This window comes from Phyllostomus hastatus, unplaced genomic scaffold (genome assembly GCF_019186645.2).
Source record: "Phyllostomus hastatus isolate PE091 unplaced genomic scaffold, TTU_PhHast_1.1 phas_scaffold_1066, whole genome shotgun sequence".
Classification (NCBI taxonomy): domain Eukaryota; kingdom Metazoa; phylum Chordata; class Mammalia; order Chiroptera; family Phyllostomidae; genus Phyllostomus; species Phyllostomus hastatus.
In genome coordinates, this window is record NW_025334004.1 from 25,328,656 (window position 1) to 25,356,390 (window position 27,735).

The 27,735-nt window shown below is 53.4% G+C and overlaps 1 protein-coding gene across 1 annotated transcript in view; it reads right to left on the reverse strand.

The window, feature by feature from the left end:
• The window catches only part of HSPA12A (heat shock protein family A (Hsp70) member 12A), a 135,948-nt gene that overhangs the window by 95,901 nt on the left and 12,312 nt on the right, over positions 1-27,735 (reverse strand). The window contains exon 2 of the mRNA XM_045854230.1: positions 25,878-25,965. Coding sequence (XP_045710186.1) covers positions 25,878-25,965 — 88 coding nt within the window. The remainder of the gene's footprint in view (positions 1-25,877; positions 25,966-27,735) is intronic.

Below are 27,735 nucleotides of genomic sequence, written 5' to 3' on the forward strand. Positions count from 1 at the left end.
TTCACGCAGAAGGAAAGCGGGTCCGGCGTGAAGATCGAAGGTGTAAAAAGGCACGGACACTGAAACCACCGCTGGCTGTACCGCGCAACAGCGGGGATGGCGGCGGAGCTCAAGAAAACCAGACGGCGTGAGAGGACAGCACGACCCCACCGTGCGACTCAGGAAAAGGGGAGTGAAATGGACGTATTCTGAAATCCCCGTATTGAGTGGGAGGAAGGAGAGGTATCCACTAACCTCAGACTTCGATAAATTAAGTGAACGTATTATAATGTCTAGTGTGACCAATAAACTAATGGAAACAGTATAGAACTTAGAGAAGGAAAAAGTAAAATGATGAAAATAATCAATCCAAAACAAGGAAAAGAAACGAAAAAGTAGAAGGCATAAAGCGAAATGGTAGGCACTAATTCTAACATAACAGTGATCACAAATGTAAAGAGACCATATATACTCCTAGCGAAAGGTAATTAGGTAAGATTTTAGGAATCAAACTATCTGCTGTTTATAAGAATCACAACAAAAACTTAAGGATACAGAATCTAGGTGGGAAGTAAAGAAGCGAGAAAAAACAGACAAGGTAAGTGAATAGAACATTAACCAAAATGACTATATCTTGGGCCATAGAGCAAGTCCGAACATGTTACAAAAGACTGAGAACATACAGGTCCCATTCTCTGATCACAATTCATAAACTAGAAATCAATCACAGGAACCTAATTATATTTTAAATTCACCCGTTTGGAATTAAGAACCATACTTTTAAATAACCCATTTGGTCCGAAATAAATGATAATCAGCATTCAGAAAATACTGAGATTTAAACAATAAAGAAAATGCTCCATATCAAAAGTTGTGGGGCACTGCTGAAGCACTAGAGAGACAGTGAGAGCCTTAATTGCTTATATTTAAAAATAAAAATAAAAAATAACCTTGGCTGGCATAGCTCAGTGGATTGAACCAAAGCATCGCAGGTTCGATTCCCAGTCTGGGCACATGCCTGGGCTGCAGGCCACTGCCCCCAGCAACCTCACATTGATGTTTCTCTCTCTCTTTCTCCCTCCCTTCCCTATCTAAAAATAAATAAATAAAATCTTTAAAAAAACTTGATTTAAAAAAATAAGAAGAAAGGTTGAAGATTAATGAGCTAAGCACCCATCTTAAAAGTTGGATAAAGAGAAACAGAATAAACCCAAACAGGTCTCTATGTCTCTATGAAGCAGAGTTCACCCTCAGATCAGACATGAAGAATGACCTTCGTCCACCTGGAGGGCTCCCTCCCACTCCCCCCGGGTCCCTTCCACGGGTAAGGCAGCGTTTTCCAAACACGCAGGGCCGTCTGCCGGTGTTCTAGAAGGTGATTTTGATGGCACCCAGGCATACAGTTATTTCAATGGATTTTGAAAATTAGTTTCCTCCTACTGAAGACAGGTAATGTGGTTTTCCATTTATAGTAGGAAAATAAGGTTTCTCTTAAAAATACATTTATTTATTTAGTAAATATTAAAATATTAAAGAAATAATAGAATAGTATTATCTTGCAAAATAAATAAAATGCCATTGCTAAAATGGGAATGACAGTTTCTGTCTTCCAGCACTGTTATTAGCATTAAGTTAGTTATAGACCACATAAAAATAATATTTCATGAATTAATATATCACTTGAAAGGCATCTGAACAGCCCCTGGTACTTAATGAGAACTCAGTCAACGTTAGTTATTCCATAATAAGTATTATGACTTGAATGATGAAAACCGGAAGACGGCAATCCGACTGAGCTCCAAAGGCGAACTTGAGACCAACGACACACCGAGCCCCGGCGGAAGCGCCCCGGCCCCTTCCACACCCCCCCATCCTGCAGGGTTTGCCGCTGGGGACGTGGGCTCCACTCTGGGGCTGCTCCTGTATCTGCATCCTCTCGGCACCCACCGGCATTCACACACGGGGCCCAGCATAAGGCTGATGGGGCTCCGAATGTCGCCCCTTCCCGAAGCGTTCACCTGTGGCGGCAAAAGCCTTCGCCACGAAGGAGAACCCTCCAGGTGTGGTGCATCCTCGCCGAGGCTGAGGGCAGAGATGCGGGGGAGGTGGAGGCCCGCGTCGTCCTAGGGCATCACCCAGAGAGAACGCCTTCAGCCCAGCCAACCCCCTGCCGGGGTGGAGAGCGCAGTCCCGAGGCCAAGGGTAACTGGCCTTCAGGATTGACAGGAGTGACAGTCTGGGGTGCTTGAGGGCTTTTCACCCCAAGAAAGTTTCCCACCTGTCATTTTCAAATAACTGCATCATTTCCCTCCCTCCTCAAAGATGATTAGGCGAGGTACTTGGGGGCTTCCCCACTGCAGTGAGTTTATATACCCTGGATGGTTGTTCCTACTCCTTGGGGTCTGCTTTTGAGGTCCAGGAAGGAAACCCCACAGAGGTGAAACCCACCTGCGCACAAGTCAGTCCCATTTCCCACACGGAGGAGCTGGCTGGCAGCACTCACTTTCTGGCGCCACCAGGGGGAGCTCCAGCTTTCTCTTCGGAGCCCCAAGAGCGGTGTCTGGTATTCCCTGTTGTTTGAAGAGCTCAGTGGCCGGCTGGACACTGATAAACACACACGGGACATGGCCGTATAAATCCTTCTTGGCTGGCACACAGGACTGGCAGCACCTCACTGAGGGCTGCTTCCTCATGTGGGCCCCATGGGTTGTAGGTCATCGGCCTTGACACCAAGGGAATCAGTCTGACCTGGGTGGTGGAAGGACCCAGGGACAGGGGTCAGACACGTGGCTTCCACAGGATCTCCCGTCAGATGTGTGCCATGACGGTGTGTGTCGTGTGTGGCTTACGCAATGGTAATGCAAAGGATACACACGCCACGCAGCCGAGGTCCTAAGGAGCGAAAACCATCTCTCCCTCCAAGACCTGGACACTGGGCATGCTTCCCAAAGGACCAGAGCGGACGGCTGGCTCCAGCCATTCTCCCTGGCCGGGGCCACTGGCGGCAGCTGGGAACGGGCAAACCACGCCAGCAGGAAGGATGCCCACTCTCTGCTGACACCCACGGAGCCTCATGCTGCTTTGGGGGCTTGACTGCCCCTCCCCGCAGCCTGGCCGGTAGCCCCCCACCTCTCACCCAAGCTCTGTCTTCTGCCCCACCCTCACCGGACCCCCAGAGTGTCCGGTTTGCTGGCATCTACCCCTCCTGACCATGGCCTCAGATAGGTTTGCCCTGACCCTCCGCCCCAGGCCCCTGCCTGCGCACCTCTGAGCCTTGACCAGCCCTCACCCCCCCAGGGAGCCAGGGGCACCGTGCCCAGCACAGTCTGCAGCTCCTCGGGGAAACTTCCAACCCGTTCGGGGCTTTTACTAGGAACTGGGACTTCTGTTGCTTCCTCTACTGGACCGCGCGTCTGAGACCCAGGCTGCAGAGGGCGCACAGCACTTGGAGGCAGCTGTGAGTTCAGATTCTAGCCAGCCACGAGATGCTGAGTGGTCTGAACACACACACACACACACACACACACACACGTGCGCACACCGGGTTTCCCCTCTGTCCTTACACAGCCCGTCCCAATGGAAAGGGGGCTCGAAGTGACTTATAGAGAACATGTCAAATGTCTTTGCCTTCAGAAACCTCGGACTGCACTGTCCTGGCCTCCAGGGGCGGCCCTGCTGGGCCCACTCCTGCACAGGGGTGATCTATTGGCTTGTCTGTCTCTCCTCTAGACAGAAAATGCTGGGAGGACAAGGACCGACCTTGTACAGCTGCCTCCAAGTGCTGAGCGCGGAGAAAGCGCTCAGCACGTGTTTAATGAACCACTCGTTCAGAAGTATTTAGTGAGATCTTACTATGGGCCAGGCGGCGTTCCAGGTGCCAGGAAAAAAGCAGCGAACGGAAGATACAAAAACCCGTCCCTACACAGTGTCTCTGGATACGCGGGTGAGTGGGAGGGTGACGGTTTTCGGTTGCTGTGGTTTTGCTGGCTTGTTGTTTTCCCCAGTGTCCATTAGGAAATCCACTTCCTCCTACACTAATCCCACCGGCCCTTCCTAAAACCCACAATGGAAGAGAATGAAACAGAAACCTGCTCACCCCAGAAAACCAGCGATGAGGAAGTGGAGAGCTGTGGGAAACAGGATTTCCGCCCGCAGAGGGCTCCAGGGTAGGGCGGTGGCTTGCTGCCAGCCAAGCATATTCCTCTACCCACAGGTTGGTGCGGAAGGGAGACCAAAGCTTTCTGTGGAAACCGGAGCCCCCCGCCCACCCCCCACCCCCCATGGAGAGCTGTCAACCTCCACCCCAGGCCCGCTCCATCACGGGGCAGCGCGTAAAGACCGGAGGGGCTGTCGCCCAGCGCCAGGCCTCCATCACAAAAGGGTTAAACGCGGCTCCACGGTCCTATCCGGCTCCTAAGATTCTGCTTGAAACCCTAGCACTCGCTCTTGGGAACTGAGTCCGGCTTGGAGGAGAGAGGGGGTTATCAAGGTCTCAGCCCTGCCCAGCTTTGCAACAACCCCGGCTGCCCCCTACTGGGTGCCCCAGAGCATTGCTCCTTCTGTCTTTTTCTTGTGGGAATGCCAGCCGACACTGAGAACCTCAAAAGTGCCTTGTGTCCACCTCCAGAACTGCATACGCAGCTGGAGGAGACGGGGTGATGTGCGGGGGGAATTTACACGACACACGGCGCCTCGCCCCACGCTCCAGGCCACCCCGGGCTAAGCGGCGTCTCGCACCTGCGGCGTGCCTCTCTCCACTCAAACGGAAGCCCTCGTGAAGGACCCGTCGGAACGCACGAAGCGAGAGTGCCATCAAAGCGCGCAGCCCTGAAAACTTCTCATCTCACTCCTCATGCACGGGAGCTGCAGCGGTGCGGGCAGGGGGCGCCTCGGAGCAGGGGTGCGTCAGAAACCGCCTTTCCTTGCTTGGACACCGCCCACCTGCATTCGCTCTGACGCTCTGCCTCTTTGTCTGATTCAGAGAAATAGAAATCGCAGTTAAATTCTACCAAATAAACAAGCTATGTTTTAAAGTTCTAAAAAAAACCCTACAGTTTTGGAAAGACCTGATGTGGTTGACTCCCAGTTGGTTTTGACACGTCCTCTTTCCAGTCTCATGCTGCGTTCCTCTCGTCTAGAGCGGATACACTCATAATGGCTCGATTCCGAGTGGATGGGCTCGGTATAAATACATAGGGAGCACAGGCACTCACGTTAATTTTCACCCTTTTTTAAATTAAGTGAGACGTTGTGTTTTACTTCCCAGAAACTGGCTTCCCCGAAACTGACTCCCCCATAAAGTTTTCAGGCGTCCTCCTAGGTCTTCGGGTCTGAACCATCGAGACACAGAGGGAAAACTCACCTGGGGGCCTTCCGTTTTCACGGGCAGCAGAAACCCAGGTGCAGGGGGCAGGGGTGGGGGGGGGGGCGTCCCGGGTGCTGGAACCCCTGTCCAAGGGCACTGGAGGGAAAGCTGGGAACAGTGGGTTCTCAGCATCTGGTGGCCACACAGTGGGAAACAGCCGGCCGAGCGCCGGAGGTGAATTCGAACATTCCCACCAGCACGGTGGCTCGGAGGGATACGGCAACCACACACGTACACTGCGCAGAGAAAAGGGGCTATTTCTTATACACACGCCTGACCGCTGCACGCTTCAAAGGTTTGTGGTGAATTTACACATGTGATAAAACGGTCCCAGAACTAGTTACCAGAAGGAAAAGGAAGCGTGCCTGTAAAAATTGGCAAAATCTAAATAAGGCTTCATTAAGTGCATTGTACGAATGCCAAGTTCTTGGTGCTGACAGCTGCGCCGTGGTTGCATAAGAAGCGAATGGGGAGGTGGCATAAGTGGGGCTGAGGGAAGGGCACCCTGATTATACAACCTTTGGGGACAAAAAGTGTACATGTGCAATTTCTAAGTGAATCTAAAAGTATTTCAAAATGAAAAGCTAGAAAAATAAAAACCAACAAAACATGTGGAGGAAACACAGCCACCCCGGTGAAGGCACAGACCGACCCAGCCACTCAGAGCGATCCGGCAGCCTCCATGGAAAGGCGAAGTTCCACTCGCCAGGCGAGTTCACCCCTAGGGGACCAGCCTTCGAGACTGCTTGTGCATGGGCAGACGGAACGGTCCCTGCAGCATCGTTATCACAGAAAAAACGTAAACGAGCTCAGGTTCCGCGAGCAGGGAACCCGTGAGGCAGTGCGCAATGCCCGTGCCAGGGGGCGCGGGGCCACCAGGAACAGGACAGGGCGGCTTGGCGTGAAGACGTCTGCGATGCACCGCTAAGGACCACACGAGCTCGCAAAATATTGTGTGCATGGATAGGGAGACCCTATTTCCCTGCCGTCTCATCTAAGTGCACGCACTCCACGCGGCAGTGTGAGCGCCGGAACATCTGAGACGACGCACCCTCAGCAGTTCCCAGTGGTTGCTTCTGGAAGGAGGAGTTCTCAGCAGGAGTGATAAAGGGTCACTTTCGCCTCGCTTGAAATACATCACGGTGAAGATGTGTCCCTTTTAGAGTTAGAACAATAGCAATATGAAAGAAAAAGAAAATGGGGCAAGGCAAAAGGCACTGGAGACTTGGGAATCTAAGAGAGGCTGAATGGCCAAGCCTCAAGGTGGCCGTGGCTTTGTCAGAGCGGCCCCGGGGCACCGGCAGGCAGGCCCCCACCCCCCGCCCCCAGCAGTCACTGGTGCCCTCCTGTGAGGTCTGAACATCCCATCTTTCCCTGCAGATACGCTGGGCCTTCCCACGGGAGGAACAGCCTTCCCTGATTCGTGCGTAGGGTTGGCCATGTGACCCGCTTCGGCCAATGGGATGTGAGCAGACAAGACACTTGCGAAGTCCCAGCCGAGGTTTGAGATCTGAGCCCCAGGGTGTGGCCCCACCAGCTCGGTCGCTCGGTCGCCTCTGTGTGTCCTGGCAGTAGCTGCTCCTTCGGGCTGGATCTCAGAACAGAAAGACGCGCAGAGCCTCAGCCAACCGGCAGCCAACAGTAACGGGGGTGAAGAATAAACCGAGGTGACGTAAGCCCCTGAAAGGTGGGGATGTTTGCGAAGTAGCCTTCCTCTATAAAAGCCACCACAGGAGCAAAGAGGCACCAGTAAAAGCGGAGAGGGGACTGAGGAGGAGCTGGTGAGCATTCACTGAGGGCGCACCATGAGAAGAACCTAGGCCGGAGTAGGGGGCAACAGGGTGGGCAGAGAGAGTGTGAGAAGTGTGCACGCTATAGGAGATCAGAACATGCCACCCCAAAACATGCCACGTGGGCATCAGGTGCAGAAAGAGGCTTCCCGGAGCCCCTTTTATCTGAGTAAAAGCAGAAACTCCTGCCTACCAGTTTCCCCCACCTGTTTACCTTCACCGTTTGCTGCCCCAGAAGCCTAAAACCCCTTTCCTTTGTTCTTCTTTAACAAACACTGCTCTTTGCTAAGACATTGGATAAGCCCATTCCAACCAGCCCTTTGAGTTACTCAACGCTGGATGTCCACCATGCATATATCCTGCACGTTACTAAACGCTTTTCCTCTCGATGGCTTGTCTTGTGTTTATCTAACCCCACAGGGTCCCAGTCTGAGAATCTAGGAGGGCAGAAGGAGAAACCATGCTTTCCTCCACCTACGGTAGCATCTGTTCGGGGAGGTAACACCCGCACACACAGAAACACCCGTAGGCTCACTCGGAGTTCCCCGGGGCGGGGCAGTGCAGCGAGAAAAGCCTGAAGGTGGGAACGCAAGGAGGTGGGAAAGAGAAGGGGGGCGACCCTGAAGACTGGGCCAGTCCCTAACGCCCCCATGCCCTTACTGAGCCAGTCCCTAACGCCCCCATGCCCTTACTGAGCCAGTCCCTAACGTCCCCATGCCCTTACTGAGTCGAACCGGCCCCTTCTAATAAAGCACACACACAAAAATAATCACCAACACTTTAATCACCTTGCCTTTCAATCGGAGGCCCCAGGAAAATGCCCACCGCCGAGGGGGTCTGTGCGGCGCCTCCTGTGACCGGGACGTGCAGGGTCTGTCCTGCAGAAGAGCCACCTCGGTGGCACGCTCTGTGTCTCTCGGAGGCGATGGGAACGCGGGCCGTTTTCCCGGAAACCAGCTGTTTCCCTTCTGAACGAGACACGTCTTTGTGCAAAATGCACTCTCGAGGGGGGACAAAGGGGTGTGGGCTCGATGGCGAACGGACGTGCCCAGTCTGCTCTCGGCCTCTTCTTTCCTCGTGTCACCATGGTTCATCCCTAATCTGCCTCACACAGACAGGCTACGTGTCATTTCCCTCTCCAAATCTGGGCAGTTCTCTTTGGACTCTTCCCCCGCCCCTTTCGAAAAGGACACAAGTAAGCTATTTCCAGGCCCCCTGGTGAAAGACTCACACCCATGAGAACACTGAACACGACGCAGACGTCTCTCCCTCGGGTTCCTTGGCCTCTCCCCGGCGGCTGGCACAGGCTCGCGGCTGCCGTGCTGTGCTCCGGCTGCACAGAGGGCACCTCTGCACTTGGGCACCAGTGCGGCCGGTTTTTCTCCCTCCCTCCTCCCCTGCATTATTCCCTCTTCTCTCCAGACATGGAAAGTATGCATTTTCCTTTTAGGCCACTTACTATTCTAGCTTTCTTCTCCTAGCCATTCCTAGGACTGGTTTCTCGAAGATTTGCATTTATTGGCTTGTGTGTCCGTGGATTTGGGCTACTATGGAGGCTGAACTCCTAAGTTTCCCGCGGTGCTGAGTTCCGCCAGGGACGTCCTTGGGCAATGAGGCCTGAGGCTGGGTGTGCAGGAAGTGAAGTGTGGGCCTCGGGCAAAGGTGGCGCTGTCCTCCTCTGCTCTATGGCTTGAGGGGTTGGGTCTTGAGAGAGCAAAGCTTGGGGTGTCCCGCAGGTCCTGCGTTTCCAGAGGAGGCTGGGGAGCCTTCCTCCCGCACTGGAGTCGCCCTCCCTGAGTCCCTGGGATTCACAGCTGATTCGGCGTGGCCTCAGTGCCACCAACCCCAAAGCCTCCCCTCCCCTTCCCGTGCCCCACGCCGCCCACCCCACCTCCATCCCACCCAGGCCACAGCAAGATCCCTCAGCGGAGGCATCAGATGCGTTGGTGGTAAGAAATGTTCCCGTGTGTTCCTACGCAACGAAATCAAGTGCGTGTGTAGGTGTTGCGTGTTTTACAAACTCTCCTCCTTGGTTGTTATAAGATTAAAACAATTTTCTCCCTCAGTAAATGCTTCCCTTCAAAACCACGAGAAGCACATAATTCCCAGACCATTTGTGCCTTCTATTTTCTTGGGGCCTGGAGGAAACCGTGATTGCCGCGCCTGTTCCCCTCCGAGAGGCCAGGGCTGAGCAAGTGATGGACGAGAGGGAGTTATGTTTCAATGACAGCTCTGATCGATGTTTCATTTCCTTTCAAGCTCCACCGAGATAGGTGAGCATCGCAGGCTCTTTGGGGAAGGCTGGGAGAGCGTGTTTCGAGGTAAATTACTCCTTTATCCTCAGCAAATTTAAGGGACACTTTCATTAAAACTGCAGGGAATGTTCAGGTAGTTCTACTCCTATTTTAAAACTACAGTTGGGGAGTCCTTTTTTCATGCCTGGATCGCTTCTGCCGCTGAGATATCGAAACATTGCAGAGACGTGGCCCATTTTATTTGCCTGAACCATGTTGGGAAATTCACACACACCTGAGGACACAGAAACATCGTTTAAAATCACCACGGATTTCAAGGAGAACGTACCCAAGGGGAGAAAATGAAAAGGCTGGCAGAGCTGATGTCAGGGCAGGGGGGAGGGATACCAACTTGGGTTCATCCTTGAAAAAATAAATTCACCTGTCGCTGATCAACGACGCCAGTTTGCTACCGTGTGGCTGAAAAGGCATTCCTGCTGACTGCAAACTGCCCCATTTATGTGACTGTTTACATAATTACACAGCAAAGCATTGCAATCTTTCAGATTTAATGCATGTTTTAACAAGCCCTTCAACTAGCGTGCAGGCTTCTATAGTCGAGTCTAGCCTTTTCAATTAAAAGACAATCAGAAAAGGTGTCACAGTATCACTGTCACTCTCTGCCGCCTGCAAAGATTCAAGAATCGCTTGGCTGGAAATCGGAGCTCACCCAAGACTCCTGAGCTTAAATGCCACGTCAGACCGCCAGGGAGGGTGCCCAGGTGGGCCCTGAGTGAGACACGCGGACCATTATCCTGGTCCAGGGGGCACTTTGTGATCTACTGAAGGCAGCAGAGGAAAACCCAGGACAGCCTAGAGAGCTTGAAGATGTCTGTGGCTCTGACCTTGACCCCCACTTGCCAGCAAGCGTGTCATGGGCCAGAAGCAGTGGGCACAGGATGGCTAGAGAGACACCTACCTCGTCCTGGCATTAGTTACAGCATGGAGGGATTCCAGAGGTAGAATTGCCTAATCTCACTGCATCATTTTAGAGACATAAATTGGGGGGCTCATGAAACACACATGATTTGCCAAAGGCCATAGTGTTAGTTGTTTTGTCAAACAAAGCAACATGTGCACCCCCACCGCCCCCAACTTAAGGACCATTATTGAGTTAGAGCAGATAGGCAAAGGCGTGCTAGCCCACAGAGCTCAGGGTGGCCTTCAGGGAGGACAGTTCTGACCCATCAGCACACCCCAGGAACAGAGGTCAGCTGTGGAAGCCCCTCCCCCCGAAAAGATATGTTCACATCAAATTCCTGGGACTAGGACCAGGAGCACATTTGGGAGAAGGGTCTTTGCAGGTGTAATGAAGTTAAGGATCTTGAGATGAGGAGATCATCCTGGGTTATCCAGGTGGATCTGAAATCCAATGACAAGTGTCTTTATGAAGACACCCTTTAGGAGACACACACACACACACACACACACACACAAAAGAGGATGCGAAGAGGCAGGCAGAGCCTGGAGTGTGGTGGGCAGAAGCCAAGACATCCCAGGAGCCACAGGAAGCTGGGGGAGGCAAGGAAGAATTCCTCCTGGAACCCCAAGGGAACTGTGGCCCTGCCCACACCTTGATTTTGAACTTCTGGCCACCAGAACTGAGAGAGAATAAGTTTCTGTTGCATTAGGCCACCCAAGACACGGGTATTTGTTACAGCAGCCACTAGAAACCAACACAACTGGCAAAATGCAGTGGCCAACTGCCTGCTTCGCTCCCTGCTCGGGGAAGCTGTTACAGATGGGAAGCTTGTGTCTGGAAGCCCCCACACTGAATCCCCAGCCCCTGGTGTGATGGTGCTTGAGGGTGCGCCGTGGGAGGAGTTGCGAGAGTGGAGCACCCGTGATGGGTTCCGGGGCACTGGAAGGAGAAGCAGAGACCACAGCTCTCTTTCTCTGCCATGTGAGGATGCAGTGAGGAGCAGGCCGTGTGCAGCCCAGAAGAGGATGCTCCCCAGACCTCGACCGAGATGACCTGTGCCTTCCAGCCACCAGAAGGCCAAGAAATAGGTTTCTGCTACTGCTGGTAAGCCACTCGGTTTTCTGGCACTTTGGCGTAGCGGCCCCAGCTAAGACTAGCGGCTGGCCGGACACACCGCATCAGTGGGCAACTCTGGCTTCTGGCTGGGCTCGGTGCAGGAAGTGGAGGGAGGAGGAGAGGAAGGAGACAGAGGCGAGATACGGAATTTCTGGCTGCCACCCTCGACCGTAGGGTCACAGCTCCTCTCAGGGCTGCCCTCCCCAAGGGAATCTCCGCTCCTGGGTCTCAGTGCCGGCTCTTTCCTCGCACCTGGGTAGGCACAGGGCGGTATCAGCCCTGCTGTTCCTACCTACCCTTGGTCCTACCCAAAACCCTGCCCGCACCTCCCTGCTTATCGCATCACCCTCAAGTTAATTAAGCTGAGCTTGCCCTGTGCATGCTGCCCAGAGTATGGTTCATTGAAGCAGTGATTCTTCGATGCCCTCCTTTACTCCTAGTAGGTCAGTGGGTCCTCGCCATTTCTCTGTGATGTAGGGGTGGCTGTGACTTTGCCACTTTGCCCCTGAGGGCAGTGAAGCTCAGGGTGGTGGACCGAATCTACGACTGGTACGCTGCTCGCCTGGAACAGAGCGAGGGTCCCACTGCAGGCCTTGTGCCTCATCTCCAGCTCTTTCCTCGGCTGTAAGGCCAGGGTGGCAGGTCCGTGGTCCTCAGGCAGCTGGTGCCTCCTCAGTCGCTGCCACACAGACCTCACCAGTCAGTCATGACACTCCTTCACGGTGAGTCTAGGCTTTGTCCTGAGAGGTCTCCCAACGCAGCTCTCCGCAAGGCCACGGAGCCCGCCACTGTGGGCGGGCACGTGGGCCCTTCCTGCTGGTCTACGGGCTTTCCTACACCCCCGGCTGCAACCCGCGTGCTTGCTGGGAGGACAGAGTTTCCTAACGTAGTCTCCCAGTCTCCTAAAGTGGGTTCCGAGGCGATAAGACGGTGTCTTTTTCTGTGGGAAGAGAGGGCAGCTTTGAGAAATAGTTGAGGTCCTCCCAGCCTACAAGGAGCGACAGGTTTTTCAAAGTTAGGCCGAGGAGCCTCCAGTCTTGCTGGTGAGGGCGGAAGCTGAGCAGAGGGTCAGCCTGGCTAGGGGAGGGGAGGGCGGGCAGAGCGGTGTCCACTGCCGCTGGGAGGGGTGGGGGTGGGGCTGGGGAAGGGGAGCGGCTGGGAAATTGAGTTTTAGGACATTCCGAGGGAAGCGAGGCAGTGTAACTCCCTCTGCCGTCGGTCACCCCCAGAAAAACCTTCAGTAAAAACCACACAACTGTGATTCCTTGGAGGTCTGACGTGTGTGTTTGGGGACGCAGCACGGCATGAGGCTGACTCCCATGCTGGACAGTCCAGTGACCCCCAGGAGCACATGAGAGGCACTGGCGAGGCCGGTGGCCTCTAGGAGACCAATGGGACTCCCAATGGCACTTCCCTGAACCTGTCTATTTCCAGAACCTGTTTCCACAGTTCACACGACTGACGTCCGTGGACATCCTGCTCCGCGGAACAGTTTCACGCGTCATTTTGGCAAGATGACGGTTATTCTGCCATCCTTTTTAATTCTGATCGTGGCTTGAGAGTCCCCCCTTTGGAGGACAGATGGCCTGTCCAGTCCAGGCGTGCTTGACACTCCGCAGCCCACTCTCCCGTGAAGTACTCACGGGTCACCTCCGCTGTCTCTCACGTGTCACGTTCGGACTTCCCTGCAGCGGCACAGGGTGAGGGCCCAGTGGTGGCCACCCAGCAGCTGGTGGGGAGGGGGAGGTGGGTCAGGAGGGGTCGTTAGCTGGTTGCGGGGGAGCAGACACCGGCACACATCACCACTGGGCCTGTTCATGATTGCAGCTCCCTGTTCATGGGGTTCCATTACCCGCCCCCCTTTTTAAAGATTTTATTTGTTTATATTTAGAGAAGGAAGGGAGGGAGAAAGAGAGAGAGAGAGGAACATCAATGTGCGGTTGCTGGGGGCCGTGGCCTGCAACCCAGGCATGTGCCCTGACTGGGAATCGAACCTGCGGTGCTTTGGTTCGCAGCCCGCGCTCAATCCACTGAGCTACGCCAGCCAGGGCTCATTACCCCCTTCTTAAGTGGAGGAACACACCTGGCATCCTCATTAGGTAAGACAAAGGCTCCGAGGTCAGGCACACCTGGATTCAAAGCCAGGTGTGCCTCTTTCTAGCGTGAGTTTGGTCAACTTTCTAAATCCCAGTTCCCGTGTGACAAAAATTGGGATGACAATGGCACCTGTGCTCCCAGGGTAAGATGTAGATTAAGTGGACGAGCCCAATAGCAGGAATAGCCCATTGCCTGGCGCATGCTAAGTGCTGGACTGACGTTAGCGACGATGATAGCCGTGACCACGAGAATCATGGTCATGGGCATAGCACACCTTTCAGCAGTGCAGGGGACTGCCTGGCAGGAGAGATGGGTCCCTGCTGCGATTCCGGAGGAGTCTTGCTCACGGATTCTCTGTGCTGGAGTCTTGAAAGGCAGCAGCTCTCTAGCGCCCCTCCAGGCCTGGCCCCGCCACTGCCTCTGCTCTGGAGGCCCTCTCTCCTGCAGAAAGGGGATTGGGAAAGAGCGGTAGAGACCCTGGCCCTGCCTGACACTTCCCCTTGGGCATAAACAGAACTGGGAGAAAAACGGGAAAAGGACGACCTCCAGAGAGACAATGGGCAGCCGCCTGAAAGCCACCATGGCAGGAACCTTCGAGTCTAACTGCGGAGGGCTCCTGGGCAGGGGCACAGGAAGGCTGGCGTGCAGGAGAGAGGTGGAAACCAACGGAAGAGCAACACCACAGGCAGGAAAGCTGTGCTCTCTGAGCAGCGGGCACTTAACAAACCAAACCTCCAGCCGCACGAAGGAGCATCTCCAGTCACGAGGTGTTTCAGCGTCAGAAACGAGGAGTTTCTTCTTCCCACCCCTGGTTTGGACTCTCGCTTCCCTTCTTAATTGTGATTCTCTAGTTTTACCCTCCGAGGTGGAGATGAAATGCTGAGCTGGCGGGCCGTGCCCTTGAAACCTCGAGGCCGCAGCAAACACTGCGCTTTCAAGCGTGGTTCCCAGGCGCCGCTCAGCCCTTCGCCCTGGTCCACGGCACTTCCCTTTAATGGCCCTTCTGTCATGAGAAACGTTACAAACCCCGCTGGTAGGTGCCCATCCCTCCTGGTTTAGAAAATGATTTCTTCCTTTCCTTTCCTTCCACCACCTCCCCTCCCCTGTCACTTTGGAAGGCGACGTTATGTTTCAAGACATCTCTTACATGTATAGACACTGCACTTATAAGCACAGCATTTCACGGTCACTTCGTTTGGAGGAATTCAAGACGAGTGCCTCAGGGCACCTGCAGATGGTCAAGTCCACTGGCTCTCACAGCGTGGCCCCTCACCAGCAGCAGCAGCAGCAGCAGCGTTATAAATGCACCCCAGACCCACTGACGCTCTGGGGGTGAGGCCAGCAATGTGTTTTGATTAGTCTCCCTGACGATTCTGATGCGTGCTCAAGTTTGAGAACCACTGCACGAATCCAATTCCCTCTATAGCTGCTGCTCCCCATTTAATGGATTAGAAAACTGAGGCCCGTGGTAATTTGGTCAAGGTCATCCACTTATTCGTTCCACAAGTATTCCACCCTGTGCTAGGGATTAGGGATACATATGAAAAAGACAAATGTGGCCCTGCCTCCACGGAATTTACTTTCTGCAAACAAAAAAACAAGGGAGAAAAAACAAGGCAGATTGTGGTTGGTGCCATGAGCTAAAGCAACGTGAGTATAAGACTGAGGTGAATTGGGGAGAAGCCCACTGGGATGAGATGGTCAGGGAAGGCTTCCTGAAGGGGGTGACATTTGAGCTGGATCTAAAGGATAAACAGGCACTGGCCATGTGAGCGACAGAGGGCGGAGGCCCCACCTTATGCCAGAGGCCTCGGAGTAAGAAAGCCCGTGGCCTCTGCCAGACACGGAAACGCTGGCAGGGCTAGAACCTGAAGATGGTGGCTGAAGCCGGACAAGAGAGAGGAGAAGAGGGTGAGGCTATGCAGGCCTCAGGGGCCTCACGCCCAGGTCCCACGAGTCAGGCTGGCGCTCCTGGCCCTCGGGCCACTGCCACGGGGCTTTCCATGCTATCTGCATCCCTACTCCGCCTGCCAGAAGAGGCCTCAGGCCCGAGTCACCTAGTCCAGCCACAGCCTGGGTCCTCCAGGACCGAGGAGCGCATGCCCTCCCTCACACCTGAAGGTAGCTTGTCCAGTTCTGGAAAGTTCTAACTGCTCTTTCTTTACATAGAGCCCCACTCTGGTTCCTTTCTCCTCTAGGTGTTTAAAGAAGTGGTCAGCCTCGCTCTCCCTGCCCCTCATTCTCCTCTCCGTCCAGAATAAGCATCCACATGTCTGTTACGATGCAGCGTGGCAGCTCTGGAATGAACGTGCTTGCACCCACATCTGGCTCTGCCACGGGGCATGACCTCTGTGCCTCGGTTTCCTCGTGTATAAAATGAGCATAATGCTGTGCAGGTTTGTTGTGATGTCGCATGACATAAAGCTCATAGAAGGGTTCGGTATGAATCCAGTGAGGGGCAGCTGCTCCTGCAGCTCTTCCTGAGGCCCGCCTTCCACTCACGGAACCACTCTGTGGTCCCTTGCTTGGTGGTGCCATCGATCAGCAGTCGCCCGTCTGTGGCCAGGCCAGAACGCGGTGGGGCTGTTCCCTCCCAACCTGGCCATCTGCCTTCTGGTATAAAACCAGAGTCTCAGGGGGAGAGAGAGAAGGTGTGTCGCTGCATTCACGGGCAAGGTGCCTCTCTTTCCTCAGGCCCTACACCTGTGGCATAAGCGCACTTTGTGTATCTGCCCATAGTCTTAGTAAGAGAATGGAACCCACGTGGCCACCAGGAAAACTGACTGTGTCCCGCAGTACCAGGAACAGGAGGGCAGTGCTGCTTCTACGGATGAGGGAGCGGCTGGGGCAGGCCATCTCTCCCGCTGGGACTTGAAAGGATGGCTGAGATTAAATACAAAACCCTCTCTATGATGTCAGTGGACAGCTGCAGAGACCACCAGGGCTGGGTGGGGGGAAATCTCAGAGAAGAGGGAACTGGATGGTGAGGTGGGCTGACATTTCGCTGCAGCTTCTTACTGCAGGGACTTTGCTGATTCTGGGCACAAAGGAAGTGGCTGAGGGTCTGGCGAAGGATGCAGACGGTGGACCGATGCAAAGCCGCAAGGAAACAAGCAGAGCTTCAGGCAGTCTCATGGGAGAGACGATTAATTTAGGGGTCGTGGGGGCTGGGATTCCTCTGACAAGGAGATAGAGAGAAGTTAGTCCAACACACTTCCCATTTCCCCCCTTGAGATATTTGACAAGTTCTGAAGCTATGTGGGACAGCAGGAAGCTTCTGAAAAGCAGTGTGGAATTTCCAACAGTCTTGGAACATTAAGAAAATCAAGATGGAAGTCAAGGCCGTGCAGAGAAATGGGGCCCAGTGAGCACCCTGGGTCCGTCGGGAGCACCCAGCAGACCGATCTACCAACAGGCAGACAGAGCCAAGACCCTGACGGGACGACAGTGACCGGTTCCCACTGTACCTGCCACAGAGGAAAGGGGCCCATCGTGAGCTTCTTCACTTGTTGACACGTAATGTCTGACACTCAATTAAAAATTCCTAGACACCAGTTCCATGATTAGAATAAGTGACCACAAGAAAAGACATGGAAGCAAACCCTTGGGTCATCTAGACACTGGAATGAGAAGACAAGGACTTTAAAATAACTACGATAGGGATGTTCGAGAACACAGAGGAAACGATGGAGCGTTTCACCAAAGAATTAAAACCCACTGTTAAAAAGCTAAATGGAAATTGTAGAAATGAAATACATAGTAACCAAAGTTAAGAAGTCAGTAGATGGTTTTAATGACAGATTAGACCTAGCAGAAGAGAGGATCCATGAATCTGAAGACATGTCAATAGAAATACTCAGATAGAGGCACAGAGGGGGAAAATATTGGGGGGAAAAAACAGAAAGGAGACAGCTGGTCACATATGAAAAGATCGAACACGTACCAGTAAGCGGAGATCCCGAAACTGAAGGAGGCCACCTGTGGGCGGGAGTTTACACAGGGGACCCTCCCTTTCATCCACCTGGCGCGGAGCCCTAACCCCCTGCACTTCCCACGTCCTCGCGTCACTTGTGGCACATCCCACAAGGGGAAGGCCACATTGGCTATCTATATCCACCTGCAGATGAAGATAAACTCCTCCCTCCACACTTGGCTTTGTACTGAACTCAGCCAATAAGGGGTTTAAAAATTTTTGCTAACTTGTAAAAACTGGAGCTTCTCTGCTGGCAGAGACACCGCCCCCACCCTGATGACCCCTCATCTAGCTATGTCCCAGCAGAAGAGCCAGACCAGGTGTCGGGGTGGCTGGTTGGTGCCACGAGGAGAAGGACACTTCTGGGACTGGCCGGGCTGCCACCAGATAGGGCCATTTGGGAATACCATAAAACACTGGTAAATTGGTATCCTATCTACTACCACTTTTGGCTTCCTGTTACAATCCAAGCACCCTCCTATTCTTTATTAAGAAAAGGTGATTAGGTTATAAATTTGCTTTTTGAGAATATAGTCTATGGTATAGAGGGAGGAGACTAAATTTCCTAAAACCTGCCAGAAGGGAGAGTCCTGCCTCTTCAATAAGCTGGGACAAACCCTACATTCTTTTCCATGGTCCCCTGCTCTTGCAATTACGCAGCTGTTCTTGCAGTTGACTTCGGAAGCCAAGTGCAGGGCTTTGAACGTACCCCCGTCCCACTGCTCAAAGGGCAGCATCACCTCCCTTCAGACTTCTGAGGTTCCTGGGCATCAGTCCTCCTCTCCCAGCTCTGGGTCCCCTGTAAGTCTGGCCGGAGTGGTGGACTTCCGCTTCGGATCCAAACTGCGAAAGGAAAACAAACGAGCAAACCAAACGAAAGCCCCGGGCAGGAACTGGGAGGCTGAGTGCCCCGTTGTGCACACGCTGAGTGGACTGTCCAAGGGATCGTGGGCGCAGTCAGGAGTCCGCCGCTTTCCTTTAGGCTGCTCACCCCGGACGCTCACCCGGAGCTGCGAGTCACCAGCTCCAGCCCTGCAGCAGGCTCTGCCTCCTGCTCCCCAGCTCCTGGGCACGATGCGCAAACCCGGGAAGCTTCTCATGGGAAGGACTGTCCTCCGCCGAAGCAGTGCATCTGCCGGACAAGGCTGCTGTCTCTGTGGGAGTCGTGTTTCTGCTCTGACTCCCCACTTCCACGCCCCAACATGGAGTAGTAGTTGGGCTACTTGCATCCACGAACGTTTCCTGAGCATTTACTGTGTGCCAGACATCGCGCTGAGCTCTTCACGAGTGTCCTCTCAGTCACGCCTCTTAAATATCCCCTTGGGTGTGTACTAGGTCTTCATTTCATGGAAGAGGAAGGAGAGGCTCCGGGAGGTTGAGTGACTTACGTGCCGGTCACAGAGGGAGGGAGCGGCACATCGGGACTCAACTGCACGGCCCTCGGGCTCAACACCCTCGCTTCACCCTCCCTGGGTGATCCCCGGAAGCCCCTCCAGCTCCCAGCATCCATTTCTCCTGAAACATTTGTACCCCCGGGGCCCCAACAGCAGAACAACCCACTGTACAAATCCCCGGGACCCCCGTCCTCCCTGTTCAGCCAGCACCTCCAAGGAGGAGCAGGGGTGCTGGGCCCAGTCCCCGGCAGCCCCCGCCCCCCCCCCCCCACACACACACAGAGCAGAGAACTCTGGCCGCGTGCCAGGCCAAACGGTGTTCCGAATGATAGCTGGAACCATGTACTCTCAACCTTTCCTCAGAGGCGCCGGAGTGTTCAGCAGCACCAACCCCCAACCTCACAGCGCCCAGGTCACTTCCCTGGAGGAGCGAGCGCAGAAGGTGCCGTCTTGCTCACAGGAGACAGCTCTGAAGTCGGGTTCAAGTGACCCGCGTGGCTGCGGGCTCCCGGAAAATCTGCCACTCCCAGTCAACAGGGGTGCTCCTTCTTTTCAGTGATACAAGTCTTTCCGATAAGAAACGCCAAGTTTAAGGTCCTCGAGTCATCGAGTTTTGGGTGCACAGACTAAAAGACTCTTGTTGATGCCGAAGGTTACAAATTGCTTCCAACGACCTCTTTGCTCACTATTTTCTTGCGACTGAGTTTATTTTTCTGATGGGAAAATCAGGCCTTGGACGGTTTTAAAACAATTCCCAAACTGGACTGGAGGGGTTGGGTGGGGGGGTGGACAGGGGCAGGGAATACAGTCACCTAACGAAAGCAGAATTGAAACACTGTTTCAGCAATTCAAGTCCTGACACCCATGTTTAATATCTCTCCCCCCTCACACACATCAGCTGCACCACTGCATGTTGAAAACGAAATCCACAGTTTGCTGGAATCATCTGCACAGATAACGCGACTGCATTCCAGAGTCAGGCAGGAATGATCACGGGAGGCCATTCCCTCATCCCCCATCCAGACTTGTTCCTTTCATATTTAATTTTTTTTTAATTAGTAGAGGGAGAAACCCCATCTGCTTTTTTTTTTTTTGCCTAAGGATCTGGAATTGAAACATCCACCGCCAGTGGCTTGTGATTTTCCCCGTCTCTCTAGAAGCTTCTGAGATCTCAGTTTTTCTAACAGGGGCTTTGTCTGCAGTGAATGAACCCTGGCTACAAAGTCGACTGGCGTGCTTGAAACAATAGCGTTACAGAGACAACAGGAAAGGAGGCACCGAGCACTAACCCGAACACAGCCACCTGCAGTAATCGTGGCCGAGCCTCTCCTGACGCTGTCAAGTTCAGAGACAGGCTGGTCTTCTGTTCACGGCTTCCATGGCTCCGGCAGAGGAAATCCACTGGGGGGTGGGGGCGGGGGCGGTGTAGCCTCCTCATGTCTACAGATAACAATTCCGTTTAAGATTTCACCGTGTTCCACCACGCCTAGTGATCTGCCAGGGCTACGGTCTGAGGCCCTGGCTACCTTGCTAGCTCCGGCGGCTCCCGTTCACATTGTCTCAGAACTCACCACGCTGCCTGGCACACAGGGGGCGCGCAGTCACGACTGGCTGCCTCAGTAGACGAATGAACCGTAACTGCTAGAAACGACAAGCTGACAGTGCAAGTGAGAACTCTCTGAGAATCGGAAGTGCCAACAGACGCAACGAGCTGCCTGAGCTGTCCGAGATCACGGGGCACGGGGGCGTCGTGGCCCAGAAGCAAGCGCCACAGAGAGGGTCGGGTGGGATGTCGTTCCCGTTTTAGGATCTCATCCACGGTTCACGTGCTCTGGAAAAACCCTGAAAGGCAGGTAGGAAAAGTAAACGGAAACACCCGGAATCTCTCCACCAAGTGTGACAGGCGCAGTTAACACAGGACACCCTTGTGGACAGCGGCTGTGACACATCCACCGTGTGGATGGACACTACTTTAACTTGTGTGGGGTCACGTGACTGTGCGTACACGGGCTAACGTTTAATCACAGCTCACATCGGCTGGATGCTTCGTTTGTGCCGGACACTGTGCCAAACACGTCATGGGCGTTTGATTCTCCCAAAACTCAATGAGGGGGATACTTAATATCAGTCACGTTTTATATTACAGCCCAGGAAACTGCAGGCTAGAGAAATCACGTAACTCTCTCAAGATCATAGCCTATAAAATGACAGCACCAGGTTCCGATGCTAGTAATCTGACTTCAGACTTCAGCAAAGGTTCCACTGATGTTTGTTGAATGAACAACTGAACGAACGAATGAATGAATGAATGAGTGCTCAGCTGCCCACTCTAGAAAAAACTGAGCTTCTCTTAACTGGCTGGTTGGTTCTTCTCTTACAAAGACTCTAAATCTTATGTCACTCATCTCTTCACAGGTCCCTCTATGCCAAGGCACAAAAATGGGGGCATTTTAATAACATAGAGAACATGACTTCAGCTCCAACTCCCACCAGCTCCTGGGAGAAATTTCCCCAAGGGGAGCCTCTCCGCTGGCCCCTGTGGCCCAGGCTTCAGCCAGCACACAGCCAGTCACAGGGCCTTCACCACCGCGGGCAGAGCCCATTCCGGGTCACTTCCAGCCACCTGCCTCTGAAGCTTGCTAAGGCCGACTAGTTCCTGCAGCCACTGGGATGCTGCTGTGTCTGCTTGAAGGTGTAGAGCCACCTCCCGCAGGTACAGGTACTGCCGTAGTGCAAGTGCCACCAACACTGCCAGCACTGGGCTCACCCCTTCTGCTGCTGCTGCTGCTGCTGTTGTCACATTCCTGAAGCTACTCAGTGCCCAAGTCAACCCCCGGGGAGCTGGCCCAGCTCCCACCACACTCTCAGAGTCGGGAGGCCAGTGTGGGAGCTAGGAGCTTTGGTCTTTGCTTGCTCACGCTCCCACAGAGGGGCAGACCGAGTGGCAGGACATCATGAAGGACTCGAGATTACCTTCTCCTCCCAGGAAAGCTTCATTCTGGAGTATCCGAGCATTTCCTGGGAAGAGACTGGCTCCCTCACGCAAGCAGGTTCCTGGGAAGCCCCGCCAGTCCTCCCAAGGCCTCTCCGAGTCCCTCCAAGACAGTGGAGGCCGAGCTGGGGCTGCCTCCCGCAGCGCCCTTCTCCTCTGCCTGCTGGCAGGGACCGCCCACCTTCCTCCTGCTCCCCGAAGGCTGACAGACATAGCTGGGGCTCATCTAACATTCACTAGACCTCACATATGCATTCGTGAACTCCCCTTGCCCTTGACTTTGCCCTACTTCCCTTTCAGTCCTGTTTGCAGATATGTCATTCTTAATTTTTTTAACTTTATTGATTGATTTCAGAGAGAGAGCATGAAGGAAAGAAAAATATCAATTTGTTGTTCCACTTATTGATGCACTCACTGGTTGATTCTTGTATGTGCCCTGACTGGGGATCGAACCTGGAACCTTGGCACATCAGGATGACGCTCTAACCAACTGAGCTACCTGTGCAGGCAGATGTATCATTCTTATTATTTTATTATATGGATGTCTGGAAGGCAGCAGAGCTGGACGGTGGTTAGGATGCACACTCGAGCCATGCTGGCTGCTCTCAGGTCGCCCTCCACTGCTCTCAAGCTGTTTGACCTTAAACACGCAAGCTGGGCCCCAGGACCCTCATTGGTAACGGGGTGTCTACAATGGCGCCCTCTTCCCAGGGTGGCGAGGGTTGGATGTCACAACCAGTGAGAGTGCTCTCACCCTCACTGGCACACAGAAGGCACTCAGTAGGAAGGAAGGTTTATTATTGCAATCACTGTCGTCATTGGGCAGAATGTGAGGTTCTGTAGGGGGGGTCACAAAAGACAGAAAGATCGACCTGACCTGGGGGGTGTCGGGAGAACTTTGGGGGGCAGGTGGCTAATGCATAGGAGCTTGTCAGGAGAGCCACAGGGAGAAAGAGCATTCCAAGGATTAAAGGAGATCGTTCAAGGGCCCTGAGGTATGAAGCACCTCGGCAAGTCCGGAGAGCTGCCAGCAGACAGCACAACTGGAGTAGGGGTACAAGGTCAAAGAGACGCCGGATCTGAAAGGACCACTGGAAAGCCACTGAAAGATGGGAAAACAGGATCAGATCTGTCTTTCAGAAAGGTTTCGGTCATGTCCGGCTGACTCACACCGGAGTGGATCAATGCCACCAAACAGGAGACTTACCGCAATTCACAGTTCTTGCCTGTTTACAAGTCTTCCAGCGTTTCTGTTCGTTTGAGTTTTAACAACTAATGGGCTTCTTTTTCGACGCTGGTTCAGTTGCTGCCAAAGGTTTTCTTTACCACTAATCTCTTCCAGATTGGTTTTTAAACACTAATCTTCCTAACCAGACCGAGACTTGTCGGTGGCCACTTGTTAGCAATCCGAAGAGCCAGCTAGCAGTCACCCAGCCTCAGGGTACACAGACGGCACCCGCTGTGGGTCGGGACTGGGAGACGAGGCCGATGGGGGAGGCAGCGCCAAGGCAGGGAAAAGTGGAAGCGCAATGTGTCTCAGGACAACAGCCGTCTGAGCGTAAGGAAAAAAGGTCCCTGAAGAAGAAGAAAAGGAGCGTGTGCCGTGGCCAGAAGGGGAGGGGCAAAATCGCAAAGTGCATCCTTTGAGGAAATTAAATGACAAAGGAGGTCCCTTCCGTGGAGGGTCATCTCTGTTCACATATTCACGAGGTCAGCCTGCGGGCCGATTCTGTTAATTCTTCTTGTTCATCAACGTCCCGGGTAGTGAAAAATGGCACCACAGAACCGCGTGCGCCCTCCACCCGCGAAGGACTCGGGGCAGCAGGAAGGGGATCCTCCGCTCCTGGGCACCTGATAGGGGCGGTCCCAGGTGTGCTTTTATATGCTGCCTCCAAATTTAACCTTCGCACCCCTCCTTTGATCAAACCACTCCCATTAATGTGAGAGGTCTATTTCCCTGGCCCAGTTTCCACTGTCCCGTGTTAGAGAAACCAGAGGTGGCAGGTGGGAAAGGGGCCACTGGGTGAGGACGATGAAGCGAAGAACTTGGTTTCAGACGCCCATCGCCTGCACCGCCCTCCCTCTTCGCAGAACGGTAATCCTTGGGTCTGGTCTCAGATTTGTCGGAAAGCGAACATTGCTTTCTTCAGACCACCTTTTCCTTTTAACACAGCGTGGCCCCAGATGCCCGTGTGCTAACCCTTGTCATTCCTTATCTAACTGGGCCACACACTCAGTGTGTGCATGCACGCGCGTGTCCGTGCTTGGCTTGGGAGCAAAGGCAGTGCCATCACCCCTACAGGACCTGCCAGTGTGTCAAATCCGAATTCTGGACACAGCTGTCCTGTCACCGCCATGGGGGTGCCTGTGTGGGAATTGCTGCGGCCTGGGGCCGCTGAGCACCAGTGGTGTTCTGCTTAAGTTGTTAAAAACGAAAACAAAGAAAAGTAGAAAAAAATAGAAATAAAGAGTAAGCTAACACGGCAACCCATCGCGGGGTATTCAAGCTTAGCGTGTGTTTTATGGGCAACTGAGAAATTCAAAGCACGTTGCATAAACACCAAAAGCAAGCGTGAAAATTAGCAGGATTTCTAACAATCACCCTCCGTTTCTCAGTCAATTAACTTTTCTCCAAAAAAATCAAACCAAACAATACATTACTTATTGGGCACCTACTGTGTAACAGGTACTCTAATGCCAATCGAATGTTATGGGATTTGTTTTCATCATTGTCTTTCATTCTTTAAAATATTTAAGGCATTCATCAGGATGCTTTAGCTGTTTTCTCCTCGAGACATTTTGTTATGAGTATCTTCAGAAGTTTAACACTTTGGTAGCTACGCAGAATTTTCTGGGTCTTTTGTTTTGTTTTGTTTTCTTCCTACTATTGTTTTTTTTTCTCCTAAAATGTTCTTTTCTTTCCCTATTCTCTCATTTTTAGGGAGAAAAAAAATCTAGCCTCTGGGGCTGAGACCACTTGAAATGTCTGGGCTGGGGACTGCTAATGACCTCCCAGAGGTCACCGAAATCGCTGATTTAGCAAAGCCCATTCTTGACCTTGACACAAGACAAGACAGGCAAAGGGGAAGGACTTGGGTGGGGGGGAGGCAGCACAAGAAAAAGGATCCTGGAGGCGCTCAGATCTCCCCAGGCCCCTCCCCCATTCAGCAAACACCTGGCTGAGTTGGAAAACATGACTGGTCCAACCTTCCTATTGGCACCAATTGAAGCTGTCAGCCCTCGGCTTGTCACCAGTTGCACTGGGAGGCCCCGGGCAGCCACAAGAGCCCTAATTAGGCAGAAATGACACTTCTACAACTGACCTGACAGGACCTTTGGCAAACCATTTAACATCATTAGTTAACATTTTTTAAAAGTGTGAATGCAAATGAACAGCCAGCGGCTTTCAATGGAGTTTGTCGGTGGTATCTCCCCCGCCTCCCTGCTCGCTCTTTCTCTTTTTACATGAATAGTCCGCTTGTTGTCTCCAGAAACGGAGGGAGGCGCCGAGGAGGAGGAAGGGAGGAGAGGACCAGCCGTCGGAGCGGGAAGACGTGTTAAAGCACAAACAAGCTCAGAGGAGCGGAGAGACCACCCCTTCCTGCCTCAGGGGGAGTTAGGGCGAGCCCAGCAGGCCACACCCATGCCGGGTCACCTTCATGCACCCCCCCCACCCCTACCCCACGGCAGCAACATCCCTGGCTTTGGACCTGTGGGAAATGACTCCGTCTCCTGACTCCAGTGCCTCTGAAATACCCTTTTGCTCACGCCTCCACCCACTTGTTGGCATTCGGAACAAGCTGATGTTTTGCAGCTGTTTAGCCAATGTCTTGCGTGTGCTGAAGTCTCCATGTACCCGTTTTCCAGGCACCCAGTCCCTCTGGGAAGGCTTGCCTAGTTTTAGCGGTAACCATTCCCGACGCCGGCTGGATACACAAGTGAGTTCATTTCCTACCTGCAGCGGTCACTTCCCCCCTGGAGTCACACTTCATTTTGCTCTTTGCTGTGCACCCACAGAATCCGTACACGCCAACACTCTCCATCTGTAGGAGGGGGAAAGAGTGTCACTGTGAAAATGTCACTTTGTCTGTCTGTTTCCACGCTGCTCTCCAGCCCTGCGCCCCTGCGGTTTACGGTTTACGGCTGGAGAGGCAGCGGGGGGCGGGGGGGGGGGTAGGAGGTAGAAAGGTTCGGGTGGGCGGCCCGAGGGTCTGCCTTTGTACTTAACCACCTGCCGACCTGCCATGTGGCCCTGGGCAGGGCGGTCTGCCCTGAGTCTCAGGTATTTTCATGAGATAATCAGTGCCTTCACTGCTTCACGTGAGAAAAAACCAGAAGCCTCATGTTAACTGGAAAGCGTGTAAAGGTTAGGAGACGCCCACACTGAGAAGCTGAGATGGGTTCTCAATCTATCGTTTCTCTCGGGGAGCAGAAATCCGGGCTCCGTCCTCTTGCCTCCCAGTGCCCGCTGGGCAAGGCCACCGCACCACCAGTGGACACCCCCCCCCGTGCCCCCTCCACTCCTGCCCATTCCCAAAAGAACTGTGAATACTACAAAGGAAAGCGTGGGGGTGCCAAACGAATTCCTAAAACCCACGATTATACTAGTTATTGAGCTTCTCTTCTCTGCCGGATCCCACACAGCGTGGGGGGAAGCAGGTCTTGTCCATCTCCCGATTTCCGGAAGCCCTCAGAACATGGGTGGGCACCCAGTAGGGGCACGAGGTTTACCGAGTTGAAAAGCCACGTGTCTTCCAGACCCACCCTAGGAGGACTCAGGATGTGGGCTCTCGGGAGGCAGCGCACACCCTGAATTTGGACAGGTGTCCTTGTCTCCGCGTCCAAGATGAGTGGGGCGCAGTGGAGCGGGCGGCCTGTGCTGGACACGGCCCGGAACCCGTCGTGAGAGAGAAGAAAACGATCTTAGTTTGGGGCAGAAAGCGAGGGGAAAAAAAAAAGTACTGGAAAATGTCTTTAATAACAGTAAATGGGGAAGAGAGAGAGGGCAGCTCATCATGATGGAGCATTTAGTGCTTTTAAGCTAAATACCTCCGCATATTAAGCACACAGAGAAAAGCCAGCTAGAAGATGTCAGCAAATTGAAGCGCACGGTGCTCAGAAAGCCGATAGGAGGTGTCTGGCTTTGACCCCTTTTCCCATCACATGCTTGGTCCATGCCTGCTTGTTTAGTGTTGCCTCTCCTCTCCAGCTGCGGAGCTTATTGAAAAGCTCTTGCTCCCCGCCTGGTTTTGGCACATTTTCTGCAGGTGCCTCCTACTGCGGCCACAATGGGCTGCTAGGGAGGTTTAGACCTGTCAACAGCTTCAGGGGAGGGGGTGGCGGCAGTGGAGGGAGCACAGCCATTGTCTTAAAGGGCCAGTGACATTGTGTGCCTCCGTGGGGCCCGCCGCACCAGCACCTGCTAATGAGATGAATCCTTTCTCCCGCTCTCTCTTTCTCTCTTTAATGATTTAACTTGATCGCTTTGGTTCCTTTCTGGAAAGGGGAATTGCTCCATTGATCATATAAAGTAATTGCCTGTAAAACATTGCCCTGCGACGATGACTACTTCCCTGGCTGAAAATGTCACAGCAACGGAAAAGCTCTTAGCCCAGTTCAAGAATGAGGTTGCTCAGGAGAACGTTCCTTTTTGGAAGGGGAATTGCTCCATTGATCATATAAAGTAATTGCCTGTAAAACATTGCCCTGCGACGATGACTACTTCCCCGGCTGAAAATGTCACAGCAATTGAAAAGCTCTTAGCCCAGTTCAAGAACGAGGCTGCTCAAGGGGACAGTCTCTGCACATGTCCC